Below are 16050 nucleotides of genomic sequence, written 5' to 3'. Positions count from 1 at the left end.
TCACAAAACCTTGTTCAAAACAGTATTTTTGAAAACAAAAATAGACATTTTTCTTTTTTTGAAAATGATTTTCTTTCCTATTCAGATTTTGGATGTTTTTTTGCAAAACGTCCAAAGTCGGACTTAGATGCCATATCGAAAATGACCCTGTAAGACACATTAACCAGTTAATGCATTTTAGCAAATAAGAGTCTAAACTGATTTTTACAGAAACATTTCTACAGCATCTTCCCACACCCGCTTGTCTGTGCTTCGACTTTCCCAGACCTGGGCCCAACTCCACACCGGGCTTACTAGGTAACTCTGGATACTTGCAGTTCAAACAATATCAAACCAGTCAGAAATTTCCTGTATTTAATTAGGAATAGTCTTTTCCCTGGGGCTACATGCCTCCCCGGGCTTAGTACATAGCTCCAGCACTCTTATAGCTTCAACTCAGCAACAAAAAGGAAAACAAAAAAACAAGCTCTTTTCCAACAGGTATTACCCCAGCCCTGAGTCCCACAGTCCAAATCCTTCCCTCCACGCAGTGGCGTACTAAGGGGGGGCGGTGGTTGCGGCCCGCCCCGGGTGCACGCCGGTGGGGGGGTGCCACACGCCGGTCAGCTTAGTTGTTTCCATGCTCCCTCTGCCCCGGAACAGGTTACTTCCTGTTCCGGGGCAGAGGGAGCATGGAAACAACAAAGCTGACCGGCGCACGGCACACCCCCCCCCCCAGCGGCGTGCACCCGGGGGGTTCTTTCGCCGGGGTGGGGGGGGTGACGAGGGGGTTCGCGCTGCACCAGGGGGGCCGGGGCGCATCGGCAACCGCCTCGGGTGTCAGCGCCCCTAGGAACGCCACTGCCTCCACAAGTTCATCAAGTCCACTAATCCTTGGGCCAAAAGTTCCAACACTCCCAAAGTCCATTCAGCAAAAAGCCCCAAAGTTCTTTTACCCAAAAGTTCCCCAAAGTTCATTCAGCAAAAAGGTTCCGCTGCACGCTTCACACTCACCCTAACAAACCCTCACCTCAGAGCAACCTGAGGAAAGGGGACCCCCTCCCATTCATACCAGCCACTAACTCCTGATATCCTCCCCGAGTTCATGCTTGAGCCTAGGGCCAGGTGGAAGCTACTTCCCCAGGGAACCTGCTCAGATACTTCTCTGGGCTTTTCTCTCAACGAATTGAATTAACCGGTACATCAAGGTTGCTAGCAGGCCCTGAGATTGCCCCTTTTCCACCCGGGCTAAGGCAGAAATATCCATGGGCTCTACCTGCATTCGTTCACCAACCTCTTTGGCCTCGGTAATCACCTCCTCAGGCATCCATTCCATAGGCTCTATCTGTCTCTCCCTCCTCCCCAGCTGCTCCCAATCTTTATCATGAGCCTACTCAAAAGCCTCTTCTTCCTCCCCTCTGGGAACCTGGGAGTTGTAGTCTGGTTCACCTTCTCTAAGGGAGTCTAGTGGCCTCCTCGGGGAGTCAGGGGCATTGCAGCGCTGATTAGCCTTCCTAGAGGATTCAGGTGATCCTTCCCGAGGATGCTGGGATTGGTAGTCCCTCCACTGTTCCCACCCACGCCTGCCTCTCCAGCGCGCCCCGGTCCAGAGTTCCGGCTTCTAGATCTGCCTAACCTCTCACAAGTGTCACATTTTTAAAAAATCTTTCTATTGATTTTCTGTTATAAAAGGTATACAGAACTTGAAAAAACCCAGATGCATTTACCAAATGTAAACAATATAAAATAAACCATACAAAATAATAAACTTGTTACAACGCTAACTTGAGTATTAATCTAATTAGTATTGACTTCTGACTTATTGAAATAGTTATCTAACGGTGACCAAACTGTCTGAGAATGGAAAATATTGTGAACGCGAATAGCATTAGCTGCTTCAAATTTACGAATTGCACTTAGGTGTGACCAACATTCAAAAGCATTTAATTTAGTGTTTTCCTTCCAGTGAAAGACTATCAAATGTGATGCCAATGCTAGCATGACATTAAATAGTTTGTCCGTTTTATCAGATATGATGATATCAGGGCATGAAGATCTGAGGCCAGCTATCTTCTAGGAGATGGGTTTGGGATGTTCTATAGGGATGATTTCTAAGATTCTGTTCCAGATTCCCTCCCAGAACAGGTGAACATTAGAACGGTAAAAGAGCATATGTGGTAAATCTCCTGGAAATTGATTACAGGACCAGCATTTGGATATAGCAGATTCTGAGGATATCTTTGTCAGTTATGAAGGGGTCCAGTACATTTTATGAATAAGGAAACAGGAAGATTGTGTAATAGCGGCGGATAAAATTGGACGCAGTGTTTTCAACCAGAAGATTTGCCAGTCAATAGCATCTGTAGAATATCCTAATTCATTTTCCAAGTCTGACTCCAGGGATTTACAGAATTTTGTGTCTGATACCTGAATGGATTTGTACATTTTTGAGGCTGTCTTCAATGCTACTGACAATGAGCCGCACCATATGGAGTAGTCAGATGTAGATGGATTAAAGTCAGATATATGTACCAAATGTGCAATACAGGCTGTCAGAAATATCCAATTAGAGGGTTCAAAGGTAGGTAGGTCATGTTGTTGTGCAAGTATTTCAAACGGGATAAAGTTCCCTTTATTTAGCAACTGAAAGACAGATTATAAACCAGCTTTCTTTCAAATATGCCAGTTGAGATAAGAGGTGTCTTTTTTGCCAATAGAGATATTGAACCATTAAGATATATCTATTGGATTTTTTGTTTTGGGATTAAGACTTGTTAATAATTCTTTTAGGAGTTTTGCTGTTGATTTAACTATAAAAGAATTAGGAGGGTAGGACAGTGGCGTTCCTAGGGGGGCTGACACCCGGGGTGGATCGCCGATGCGCACCGCCCCTGGGTGCAGTGCCCCCCCCCCCCCGGAACAGCGTGATGCCCTCCCCCCCCCGGCGAAAGAACCCCCGATCCCCCGATGAAAGAAACCCCCCCCTGGGTGCACGCCGCTGGGGGGGGTGCCGTGCGCCTGCCGGCTCTTCGTTTTCATGCTCCCTCTGCCCCTGTTCCGGGGCAAAGGGAGCATGAAAACGAAGAGACGACAGGCGTGCGGCACCCCACCCCCAGCGGTGTGCACCCGGGGCGGACTGCCCCCACCGCCTCCCCCCCCCCCCCGGTACACCACTGGGGTAGGAAAACTTATGCATAGTAGGTAGGAGGTGTAATGGAACAGGCTCAAGTAATTCTTTCTCAAAAATAAGCCATCTAGGTTGGTCTTGTGGATATGAAGTATGAAACCACTTAATTGTCTGTGAATTCAGGGAAATTTATACCATCCTTGATTTTTGGGAGTCTTGGAAGTTTTAGTTCTGTTTCCTGTTGTTCATAGTATCAAATATGTATGCTTTTTTTGGTGGCGCTGTAGATATTTTATGAAAGGTTCTCTGTTGAGCCTTTTTTTAAAATTTTCTTTAAACATTTTATATCTTGCCAAGTCACAAAGTCCATAGCATATATAGAAAGGACCTAAGTTTTCATTTTTCTATGTAGTGACTCATGCAAATGTGAAAGGCACAGAAAAGTGTTACCTATGTGTTTTTAAGTGCATCAAGTGTTATTCTGTAAGGGTGCATGTTAAGTGCTATGAGATTCTATATACAGCGCCAAAAAATCGGTGCTGAAGAAAAAGCACTAATCTATAAGCCGCACTTAAAATTAGACACGGTTTGTAGAATAAATGCTTACACCTGGGAAACACGCCTGACTTTTGGTGTGGCCATTTTCACCTACTGAAAAGTGGTGCAAAGGTACACGCCTACATTAGGCACATATCCCCATATTTATATAACAATGCATGTTCATTTTAGAACCACCTCCATTATGCCCATGACCCTCCCATTTCCACGCCCCCTTTTTCAGATCACAACTACAGTTTAGGTGTTGGATCCCATGCCTAAATGTACATGTGTAAATGCCAATTAAATCTAATTAGTGCCAATAATTGGTTGTTAAAAAGCCAATTATTAGCGCTAATTAGTTCATTCAATTAAATTGTATGCACAAATTAAACCCATGCCCAAATTTGCACATGCAATTTTTGGTGACTTTCATAGAAACAGGGGGTGTGCACATAGGCTGAGGGATGAAGGGCATAATCTATACATTTAAAGATCAACCACCAAGGTGGAGGAATGTCAGTGGCGTACCAAGGGGGGGGGGGTGTGGTCCGCTTCGTGTGCATGCCACTGGGGGGGGTGCCGTGTGCCTGTCCGCTACATTCGTTCTGTGCTCCTTCTGCCTCGGAACAGGTTACTTCCTGTTCCGGGGCAGAGGGAGCATGGAAACGAACGAAGCGGACAGGTGCGCGGCACCACCCCCCCAGCGGTGTACACCCGGGGGGGTTCTTTCGCCAGGGGTGTGTCCTTTCGCCGGGGGGGGGGGTCGCACTGCACCCGGGGGCAGGGTGCATCGGCGATCCGCCCTGGGTGTCAGCCCCCCTAGGAACGCCACTGAGGAATGTGAAACACTACGAACAGTGGAACAGTAGCAAAGGAATAGTGTAGCCAACAGGACACCTCCAAGAAGACACGAGGGAGACCAAAATTACTCAACAACAGATTTATACATGAAAAGACTTGAAATGACACCGTGTTTCGGCAAGAGTGCCTGCCTCAGGAATCTAAAAGCAAATAAGTCTATGTCCCATCATTTACAATTGTCTTCAAGTTTTATTCTTTTTTTTTAATATAATTTCCAATTTTTTACAAGAAAACTTGTGCAGAAAGAAGTATCATCACTACATTTTAGGAAATAATTATACACATCATATTTTCAGTGAGAATTACAACTAAAGTCCACAATTGGGGCAAGGCACAGTTCAAGGATTTATCTGCTGATAATATTTAAGGAAATGAATAGAAAGTATTTCCGAGTAATATTGTTTACGGAGTAGATATTACAGGAGTTATCGACGGGGGAAGCGTAGTCGAGTCCTGTCTAGAGTCCAGGAAGGATAGCAGGTGTTCACTTAAAAAAAAAAACATATTTAACAGATTGAAGTTTAACAACACATTTGCAGGGAAAATAAGCCAAAAGGTTCCTCCCAATTTAAGCACACGGAAACGAAGTTTCAAAAAAGCCTGTCACCTCTTTTGTGCTTGTCTCGAAATGTCAGGAAAAACTTTTACTTTATAATTCTTAAAATCTTCCTGTCGATATTTGAAGAAAGACTTTGTCCTTCAGCCTGACCGCGATTAGATTTCAAAGTCCACAATTAAAGTGGCAGGTTGTACGCCTAATAGATCATCCTCTATAGTCTGTGAAAGATTTAAATTCAATTCCTCAAATGGAATTCCTATATTTGGTAATATTTGATCCGTTGATTTCTTAACATATGGTGCTAAATAATATATTTTAGAAACAGGTGGATAAAGTTGTTCTGAGATTTTTAACACTTCTGAAAGATACCTCTTAAAAGTTATCAAAGGGGCCACTGCAAGCACTTTAGGAAAATTTATAAACCTTAAAGTTTCCATCCTTTGTTGGTTTTTAAAATTTTCTATTTTCCTTTGAAGTAATATATTTTCTTTAATTGTTGCCACTTGGCTTTCCTTAATTTTATTAATTTCACTCTTAATTATTTGTTCAAAGGAATGAGTTTGTGTCATTTGTGTTTCCAATTCTGCCACTTTACCTGGTAGCGTTTGAGTAGCTGTTAACATGGAAGTAATTTTCTGTGTAAAAGAATTTTCAAGACTCACCAAGGCGTCCCAAATATTTTCAAGGGTAATTCTTTCTGGTTTCTTCATTGTCAAAACCTTAACTGAAAACTTAGTCTCCTCCTGCACTCTTTCATTACTCATAACTTCCACCTCCTTCGTTTCCACTCCAAGATCTCCGACAGTACTTCCCGCAGTGCCTCCCTGCACTGCTACACTCGACAATCCACTGCCTTCGTCTGCCCCTGCTCCCAGACCGATCATCCCCTCATCGGGTCTGAGCGATCTGGGGCGTCTGACTGGCAGCATTGCAGGCATCACCGGTGGACTCCGCTCCTCTGGGCTCAGTGTGATGTCCCCTTCAAGCGGGGAGAGCGGTTCTCCTCCCGCCGCTCCACTCTGCAGTGAAGCATTTTGCCCAGCCAATTCTCCTCAGGTAGTGAAACAATCCATCGGGCCCAACTCCGATCTCGCAGAGGGAGCAGGGTTAACCCTTTGTCTTCCCCTTCTCTTGGGCATAAAGAAAATGTTATTATTTTTTTTAATTTCTTTATTTATAAATTTTTTGTTTACATCCAATAATATAAACTTGAAATATTAGCAATCAATTATAGGTAATCAAATTACTATAACCTAAACAGGTTAAATTATACAGGAAAAAAGAGTTTACATTTGTCCCCAATAGGTGGATCAAGACACTAGGAAATTTAAATCTATATAATAAATCAAAAATAAAACGGGAGGGGCTACGGATGTCTACAGCCGACGTTACAGCACTGTAATTAGGGAGGCAAAACAGTTGGCGACTTAACATTTTCTTTAGATGAGATAAATTCTAACAATTTCAAAGGGGAAAAAATATATAATTATTCATTTCAAAAGTTACAAAACATTTACAGGGAAACTTTAACAGGAAAGTAGCACCCAATTTAACAACTCTAGATCTATAAGAGAGAAATTCTTTCCTCCTTTTCTGTGTACTTCTTGCCATATCAGGAAAAATTTGAACTTTTTGTCCCAAAAACATTTCATTTAAATGGCGAAAGTAGAGTCTCAAAATATTGTTTCTATCAAGTTCAAGAGCAAATGATGCAATCAGCGTGGTTCTCTCTGTTACAAGCTCCAGAGAGTTTTCAAGAAACTCAGTCAAGTTTAAACTTGGGGTTACCTGTGGTTGTTCATTCAATTGTTTCACTATCCCTGAAATATATTGGGTCCTCGTTATAGGGGGATATCCCTCCATAGGAATCCCCAATATTTCACTGAAGTACTTCTTGAGCATATCCACTGCTGGAATTAAGGGTGACTTGGGAAAATTCAAGAACCGCAAGTTATTTCTCCTCCCATTGTTCTCCAGATATTCTATTTTTCTCTCTTGGGCTTCTTTATCTTTAATCAAAATAGTTGTTAAATTCTTTAATTGTTTAACTTCATTTTCAATCACCTCAATTTGCCCTCTATGTTCTTGAACATCTTTAGTCAATGTTTGACAGGATTGTTTTAAGTCCTTAATTTCGCCAGTAAGAGAAACATTCATCTGCAATAATGTCTTGTTAACCCCCTGGATTGCTTCCCACAATGTCTCCATTGTCACCCTCATTGGTCTCTTCATACCTCCAATATCCTCGGAAGGTAGATCCTGGATTCTAGGGGCAGCGTCCAGCGTCTGTCCCCGACTCGTTGTTTCCATCACAGGAGTCTGTGCGCCGAAAGATCCTCCTTCCGCAAACAGCAAGGCTGCATTACCCAGCTGTTGCGGTCCTGCCGGCGCCATCACACTTCCGGGTTGTGGAGGGGGGGTGGAATCGGGAGGACTCAGCGTCACTCCCTCAGCACTGCGTTCGGTTCCCGAAGGAGTCGAACCCGTCATTTGCTTCAAGATTGGAGTCGACGTTGGCACCATGGAGGTAGGGGCCTGCGTTTTCCCCTTTCTCTTTCCCATTTTAAAATCAGAAAGAGAACTTCTGTCAGCTTTACGTTCGCTGGAACCGCGGAGCCCAGGGCTCACACAGCCGTTAGCGCTGCTATCTTGATCCGAATTCCAAGAAAATGTTATTAAGTAATCAATACCAGCGAGAAAGAGGTGAGTGTGAGGAGCAGTGGCGTAGCTACGTGGGGCCTGAGGTGGCCGGGGCCCCCGCAGATTCACCCCAGGACCCCCCTCCCGGCGAACCCGCCCCCGCCGCCGCCTACCTTTACTTTTGCTGGCGGGGGATCCCACTCCCCGCCAGCCGACGTCTTCTCAGTCCTTCCTGCTCTTCAATTTGTTTGCTGACGTCCTGCACACGTAATTGTACGTGCAGGACGTCAGCAAACAAATTGAAGAGCAGGAAGGACTGAGAAGACGTCGGCTGGCGGGGAGTGGGATCCCCCGCCAGCAAAAGTAAAGGTAGGCGGCAGCGGCGGCGGGTTCGCGGCAATGTCGGCGGTGGGGGGGGCGGCGCCGGGGGGAGGGCTAAAATGTGCCCCCTCCCCCCGGGCTTTGGACCCCTCACCCACGGAAGGCTGGCTACACCCCTGGTGAGGAGCACTCTCACACACTTCCTATTCGGACGCCATTTTGCCCCTTCAAGTTTTATTCTTATCTCTGTTTTAAGAGTCCAAAAATAATGTAGCCTTTTTTTAGAAATGAACTACAATTATAATTGATAATAGATTTTTAGCTTTAGTAAAGATTTTTATAGGTGCATCATTCCACGGTCATCTCCCTATTCATTTCAAACATTTATGCTATTTACATATTTATATTATTATTTATTATTTATTTATTTTCATTTATACCCCGCCTTTTGCCACATTTTGCAGCCCCAAAGCGGCTTAGAATGAACAATAAAATAGGTAGTTACAGTTACATTTCAAAATTTTGTGTTTTTATTGTTGCTAGTCTGTATGCATATCTAATTGCTAATTTGTATGTATATGTATCTACTATTTTGAAGATACTTCATTAATGTTTTTATTTTTAATGTTTTATCATTTTAAAATTTTGTGAACGTTTTTACATATTTGCTTTTAGAATTCTGAGGCAGGTATGACTGCCAAAATACGATGCCAAGTTGAGTCTTTTCATGAATAAACCTGTTGTAGAGTAATTTTGGTCTCCCTCATCTTCTTGGAAGCATCCTGTTGGCTACACTACTCCTTTGCTACTGTGCCTATATTTAGGTCAGTGTTTCCCAAGTTGGTCCTGGAGTATCCCCTGGCCAGTCAGGTTTTCAGGATATCCACAATGAATATGCATGACAGAGGTTTGCATACAATGGCACGCCAATATTGGTTTACATGAGCATTGCATAATGGAATCTGGGGGCCTAGATACGGTTAAATAATAGGGTCTTCCTGCTCAGCATTGGGCTGCCTAAAAGGAGACACCCAGTTACAGAATTTATCCCTTAACCTTTAACTCAGCAGTTTTCAAAAACATTATATAATAAAACTCCAGTAATTACTAATCCATTCACTCGATAACAACAAAAGGAAAAATGCTTCTCCAAGAACTGTGTCCAATATTTTAGCCATGACTTTCCTAATGTTTCACATATAAGCCAAAATGTGGTAATGTGATTGTCTTTCTGTACTGAATGGTTAAATGCATAGAGTGTGCAATGCATGCAAGAGAGAGGACATATTTTTGCAATCATAACATGTGATTCATGTTCATAAATTCTCAATAGCTGAAAGATCACCATTTGAGATTGGATTAGCTTAATTCTCAAAAATTAAACCCAGATGCAGTTTTTCAGTGTACAATCACAATCCAAATAAATTATGCTGTCAAAAACACCCTAAATACAGTAATTCTGTTGGATTATCATTGTGATCCTGGACCCCGAAAAAAAAAAATCATTCCACTTCCCAATTGAAGATATTACCCACTGCATTTGTCAATGTTGCCACAGCTTTGAGCCTATGACATGTAACATAGAAGCAATGAAGAGTCTGTAATATTTTTCTTCTTGTTTGCAGGATTGTTGCCAAAGCATCAGTGAATCTCATGTCAACACAAAGCTTAGGAATTGTATTTGGACCAACCCTTCTCAGATCAGAAAAAGAGTCTGGAAATATGGCCATACACATGATTTACCAAAACCAGATAGCCGAACTGATACTAATGGAATATGATAAGATCTTCAGCTCAAGAGAAGATTGATGAATGATCTTCATAGTCTAAACATCTTGCTCAATGACTCAAGAATTTTAAACTATCATAGTTACACTATTCAAAATGAGGGCAGAGTGGCCTAATGTTTAGTGCAGTGAGCCAAGAACTTGAGGAAGTGGGTTCATTTCCCACTGCAGCACTCTGTGATCTTGGGTAAGTCACTTAAGGGCCCTTTTACAATGGCGGGCTGAAAAATGGCTTGCAGTAGTGTAGACACGTGTTTTGGGCATGCACAAAATCATTTTTCAGCGTACCTGTAAAAAATGCCTTTTTAAAAATTTTTGCCGAAAATGGACATGCGGCAAAATGAAAATTGCTGTGCGTCCATTTTGGGTCTGAGACCTTACCACCAGCCATCGACCTAGCGGTGGTAATGATCTACACGTGTAGAATGACAATTACCGCCCACGCACCAGAAAATCAAAATAATTTCCAGTGCGCCTAGCGGATGCGCATCAAAAATGAAATTACCGCAAGGGCCATGCGGTTTCTGGGCAGTAACTCAAAATTGACGCACTTTGGGTGCACGTAGGCACCTACGCAGCTTAGTAAAAGGGCCCCTTATCCCTCTATTGCTATAGGTACAAAAAAAACCTAGGGCCCTGTTTGCTAAGCCGTGCTGTAGGTGTACAAATGTTTTAGCACGTGCTAACGCTAGAGACACCCATAGGAATATAATGGGTGTCTCTATCATTAGCTTGTGCCTACCGCCTGGCTTAGTAAACAGGGCCATTAGATTGTGAACCCACCAGGGTCAGAGAAAGTACCTGCATAAGAAAATGTAAACCACTGTGGTTGTACCACAGAAAGGTGGCATATCAAATCCATGACCCCTTACTCCAGACTCTGTTGTTAAAATTGTGCTTTTCTTTTCAAATAACAACTGCATTATTTCAATAAGCTGCCGGGCCCTGAGATCAAATTACATTTAAAAATCTGCAAGTCAAGATGTACTCATTTTTTTGAAAATCAAAATCATGATACAATCTCAATTTGTAAAGAAAAACAGTAACAGCTTTAGGAAATTGCATTCAACTTTCTGATTTCTTGGTTTGTACATATTTCATTCATGTAAAATACTAATGAATCATAGTTCAGTGAAGCATCAATTGGACTTTCTTTCCTAAAACTAGCTGTTGCCTGTAAATTTTGGTAGTGAATATACACTGTTAAAGTGCATTGAATTTGCAGTTATGACTACTGTGGTGATGAGTTTAAGTCAATATACTCACTTCAGCTGGCTGGCACTGGTTCTATGAATGGCACCAATAGAAACTGCCTGACATAGAAGTTTGGATTAGGTGAAATATGTTATTATACTTCTGCACACAAATTTTAAAATGTGCAAAGATTTTGTCACAGCATGACTTTTTAAGTATCTTGCTTTTAACATTTCCAGTTAAGTGTGCAGCTTTCATATTCTGCTTGAATGATACGTAAGCTTATTCATATTTCAAAGGTGTATTATTCAGAGCTTTGTTAAAATCAGAAAAGGCATATCTCTATAATATAGGCATTGCAACCCCCTTAACTCCCCCCCCCCCCCCATATAATCAAGATGTAAAACTATATTGTGACAAAACAAGGTCGCAATTTTATTCTTGAAAAACAAAGATTCTATTGCTAATTAAGTTAAACAGAAAACCCAATTTATCATCATCCATTCCCCATCTAGTGTCCCTTCTGCCGATACCACATAGCACTGCTCCCTCTAAGCACTGCTGCCATGCGGAGGGGGGGGGGGTGCTTCAATATTGTGTTTCAATCACTAGGTATAGGCAGGTTCCCTGGATTCCTGAAAAGCTTGTTTGTCCCTGACCATTGAAAATATAAGAGTGAAACAGCACCTTCCACTGGCAGGACTGTAGGTGGAGGACTCCCACTATGCTTAGAGGGAAGAGTGCCTCATAGCCACCCTTAATTCTGGGTACTAGCCTGTCATTCACCCCAGGCTTCCAGCCCAGGATGAGACTCCATTGTTGCAGTCAGCCGCTTGGTTACCATTCACTGACAATCTAGCTAAGATGATGCACTATGGCCCCGATGCTCAGAACTCCCGCGGTAAGCCAACAGTGCTGAAACTATAGCGCTGGAACAGCGTAGAAAACTAGCTCGCCAATGCTCAAAGGAAACGGTATACAAATCATATTGTTACATTTATAATGTTACAATATGTGTGCTGTTAAAGAGAAAGCAAGGAAGGGGACGAGCTTGGCGCATGTGTAAAAGAGTTTTGCGGTAAGCTCAGTTCCTGTGCACATGCGCCAGGCAAACCCGAACATGAGACAAACATTAGCATTTGTTTTCTGCACCTTTAAATATAAGCTTTTCATTTTTTTTTTCTACTTGGAAGGCTTATATTTCAACTCCAAAAACAGGTGCCAATGTGTGCTTTCACGTTCGGGTTTGCTCAGACTCACACACATTTGTTTCTCACTACCCGTACTTAAGGGCTTCCTTCTGCTTCATAATTAAAGAAAAACTTGCAGATTTTAAAGAGAATCATGAGAAATCCTCTCTTCAAACACCCTAATGCCTGCTCTGAGCTGGCGTTAGTACGCTGTTCTCTGAGCATTGGGAGGAAATAGGAAATGACCTCATTAGCATACATTTGACTACATTAGCATGCTATTTGCACTAATCTATGGTGCACTCATTTCCTGCACTAGAGCCTCTGAGCATTCTGCTCTCACTAATGCAGGTTCTAGTCCGGTGCTAATGGCCTCTAGCACCTGTGTTTGCTTCTGAGCATCAGGGCCTATGTACCCAGCAAATTACCTGACCTTTATTCACAGCCTGCAGTAATATTAGACTATGAAATGCAAACTCTCCAGACTACATAGCCTTACAAGTACAAGGTGGTGTCATCCATGGCCTGTATAGAATACAATGGCAACCTCTGCCAAGTTGTCTCCTTTCCCTAGGTCAAAATGGTGAGCTGGCCTGGCCAATTAGCTGCTAATCTGTGGTGACCCTTCCCCAAATCCTGAATTTCCCCTAAACTGTCTTATGTTGGCAGAGCAGGTGGGATACTACCCTATAACTGCATCTCACTGCTACAGCTCTGTCTGCACACTGAAAACAATATGACATCATTCACTTTCCTGCAAAGGGTTTGTCCTTATTTTCCCATCTTCTCCACTCCTCACAACCCCTCACTAAAACTCTTCAGCAGAAAGAGAGGACAAGAACCCAAGCCCTCCAAGAAGGCTAGGGGCCGCCTAGACAAGTGAAGGAGCGGGGCTACTTCAACCCTGCCCAAACAGGAATTTTGGACCAGGTAACGTTATCAGGATAAGTTTATCCAGAAAACAGTAAGTGGGGACAACAGAAGAGTCTCAGCTTAAGGTCAAAAGGCGACATATAAATGTAATAAATATACAAATGAATACCTTTTTCAGTTTGAAGATGAAAAATATAACCTCTATTAGCAAGCAATCCATTCTACAAACAGGCAAGGAAACCATATTCATACACAATTACTCCAAAAGTAGAAGTATTTTTGCTTCAGATAAGTTTGGATAAGAGCTGAAATGTATGTCAGGCTGGATGCTTATTTCCATTTTATTTCAGCCCCTTTTTAAAAACTGATTATGTCATAAAGAGGATGTTTTTTTAGTTTGCTGTAATCCACAATTTCTGCATAGCATGTTGATTTTACTAGTATTTTTACTTCTAAGGCAGATAACCACCAGAGTTTAAATCTCGCTCCTTCTTGTGATCCTGAGCAAGTCATTTAACCCTCTGTTGCCTCAGGAACAAACAAGGGTCCTTTTTACTTATCTGTTCTAGTAAATGGGACTATCACATCCTAATGCAGGACGTTTCTGCACACTAAGCTGATTTCTAGCTTGGCCCTAATTTTGACCTTTTTCAGTTATAACTTTTTCTGTCCATGTGCTAATGTGCAGCCACTGAAAAAAATTAACACAAGAGTACTTATCACTTCCTATTTAGGAGGCACTAAGGACTCCCACGTTGTCAGCGTTATTCAGTTGGCCTGCACTAATGTTCGCACGCTAGCACTTCCATCTCCAGGCTCCACTACTGACATGCCTTCTCCCCCCAAAATTAATAAATACCACATGGTTAGCACACATACTGCATCCTGCATTAAACGTGCATTAGCACTGAATGCAGTTTAGTAAAAGGGCCCCATGTTGATTAAAACATCCCTTGTCCCTTACCCTACTTAGTTCACTCTGTTAGTTTCTTCCCCCATGTTTACTTCTTTATGCTTGCCTAAGCTGTTAAGTTTGTACTCTTATGTAATTCTCTGTAAGCCACATTGCGCCTGCATGTGTGGGAAAATGTGGGATATAAGTAACAAATAAATAAATAAATAAATCCTCCGGAGCACTGTTTCATCTAAGCTGAGTGGGAGTACTCCAACCGCATAGCTGCCATTTGGGGGTCGTGCTTCAATATTGTATTTTCAATCACTAGACATGGGCAGGTTTCCTGGAGTCCTTCAAAGCTTGCCTGTCCCTCACTATTGAAAATATAATAGTGAAATAGCACCCCACCACCACCACTGACAGGACTGTAGGTGGATGACTCCCGCTCAGCTTAGAGGGAACATTACTTCGAGGACAGGGAAATATCTACTGTATCTGAAATCTAACTCACCTCGAGCTATCAATTTTTTTACAAGCTTACAGGGAGCTGAGTCAGAGCAGAGAAGCAAGAAATACGTTTTTTCTTATACAGCACCATTACCAAAAAACACAATTCAGGCAGAAAAAATCCCAAGCGTCAAACTGCAATTTGGGGTTTGTCGACAATGAATATATAGAGAATGTTTTTATTCGTTATGGATATTCTATTTAGGTGTGCCTCCAGGACAGGGCTGGAAAATTGAAGCATGTACATAATAAAAGAATTCCAGGTATAATCAATCTCAGATTTAATTCAAATGAGCATTATGGTATCACATGTAAATCTGTCATAATTGCAGCAGTACCAGTGCTACGTGGTACAGACTATGAAAGCAATTGTATTACAAACCTGTCAAAACTTCTCAAAATTCAAGCAATGCTCAATTACTGATAAAGCTTGTTCTGTACATTTATCAAAATGTTCATTATGAAACATTTTGACTTTCAGTATACCGTGTCTTCTCCTTCGATTTCATTGTATATGAAATTTTTCTTATGCTATTCAGAATGTTTTATTGTTGAAATATATATTTTATTCATGTTGAAAGAACATAAAATAAATTTTCTAGCCTTAGGAGTAGATCAGTTTGTACATTTGTGGGTTGTTTTCAGTTGTTATAGCTGGAAAAAGACATTGTAATAAAATATTAGCTTATCAAAAAATGTGTGTCTTTAGCTGTGCATATGCAACACCTTATTTTCTAAAACTATTAATATTGGTAACTCGCAGACATCAAGCACAAGTAAAATACAATGAATCACCACAGTAAGGAGTTTAGGGGCCTACTAAGCCGCATAGGCGCCTACGCGTGCCCAAGACACACCAATTTAGAACTACTGCCCGGCTACCACATGGCCCAGGCGGTTATTTAATTTTTGTCATGTATACACTATTTTATTTTACGGTGCATGGCACTAACTGGGCAGTAATCATCATCGTGCTTGAATTGGTGGCAGTAAGGTCTCAGGCCCAAAATGGCTGCGCAACCATTTTCATTTTGCACACATCCTGCACGTGTCCAATACATGCGTCTACACCAGTGCAGGCTACTTTTCGGCACACCTTAGTAAAAGGACCCCTTGGTTACTAATGTGTGGGCAACGTATATGAAGATGAAAGTAAACACATATGGAGCAATTCTACACTGGAAGGTAACAGTGAAGCACAAAAAGGAAAATATTCTCTCTGATCAGAGAAGAGGAATTCTGTGATTCAGAGAGGGGCATAATCGAACAGGGCGCCCATGTTTTCCTGAGGACGTCCTCGCAGGACATCCCAGTGAAGGGGCGGGGAAAACTGTATTATCGAACAAGGTGGGCGGCCATCTTTCATTTTGATAATATGCCCAAATCTCAACATTTAAGTCGACCTTAGAGATGGTCGACCTTAGATTTGGTCGTTTCTGATTTTCAGCGATAATGGAAACCGAGGACACCCATCTCAGAAATGACCAAATCCAAGCCCTTTGGTTGTGGGAGGAACCAGCATTTGTAGTGCACTGGTCCCCCTCACATGCCAGGACATCAACCGAGCACCCTAGGGG

The 16050-nt window shown here is 42.3% G+C and overlaps 1 protein-coding gene across 1 annotated transcript in view; it reads left to right on the top strand.

Annotated features, from left to right (window-relative positions):
- The window catches only part of ARHGAP15 (Rho GTPase activating protein 15), an 816107-nt gene extending 806068 nt beyond the window's left edge, over nucleotides 1-10039 (top strand). Inside the window, exon 12 of the mRNA XM_030209134.1 lies at nucleotides 9653-10039. Within this exon, the coding sequence (XP_030064994.1) occupies nucleotides 9653-9836 (184 nt within the window). The 3' untranslated portion in view covers nucleotides 9837-10039. The remainder of the gene's footprint in view (nucleotides 1-9652) is intronic.
- Nucleotides 10040-16050: the final 6011 nt, after the last annotated feature.

The sequence above is a fragment of the Microcaecilia unicolor genome, chromosome 7 (assembly GCF_901765095.1).
Source record: "Microcaecilia unicolor chromosome 7, aMicUni1.1, whole genome shotgun sequence".
In the NCBI taxonomy this organism is placed as follows: domain Eukaryota; kingdom Metazoa; phylum Chordata; class Amphibia; order Gymnophiona; family Siphonopidae; genus Microcaecilia; species Microcaecilia unicolor.
This window is presented reverse-complemented; position numbering and strand designations above follow the sequence as displayed.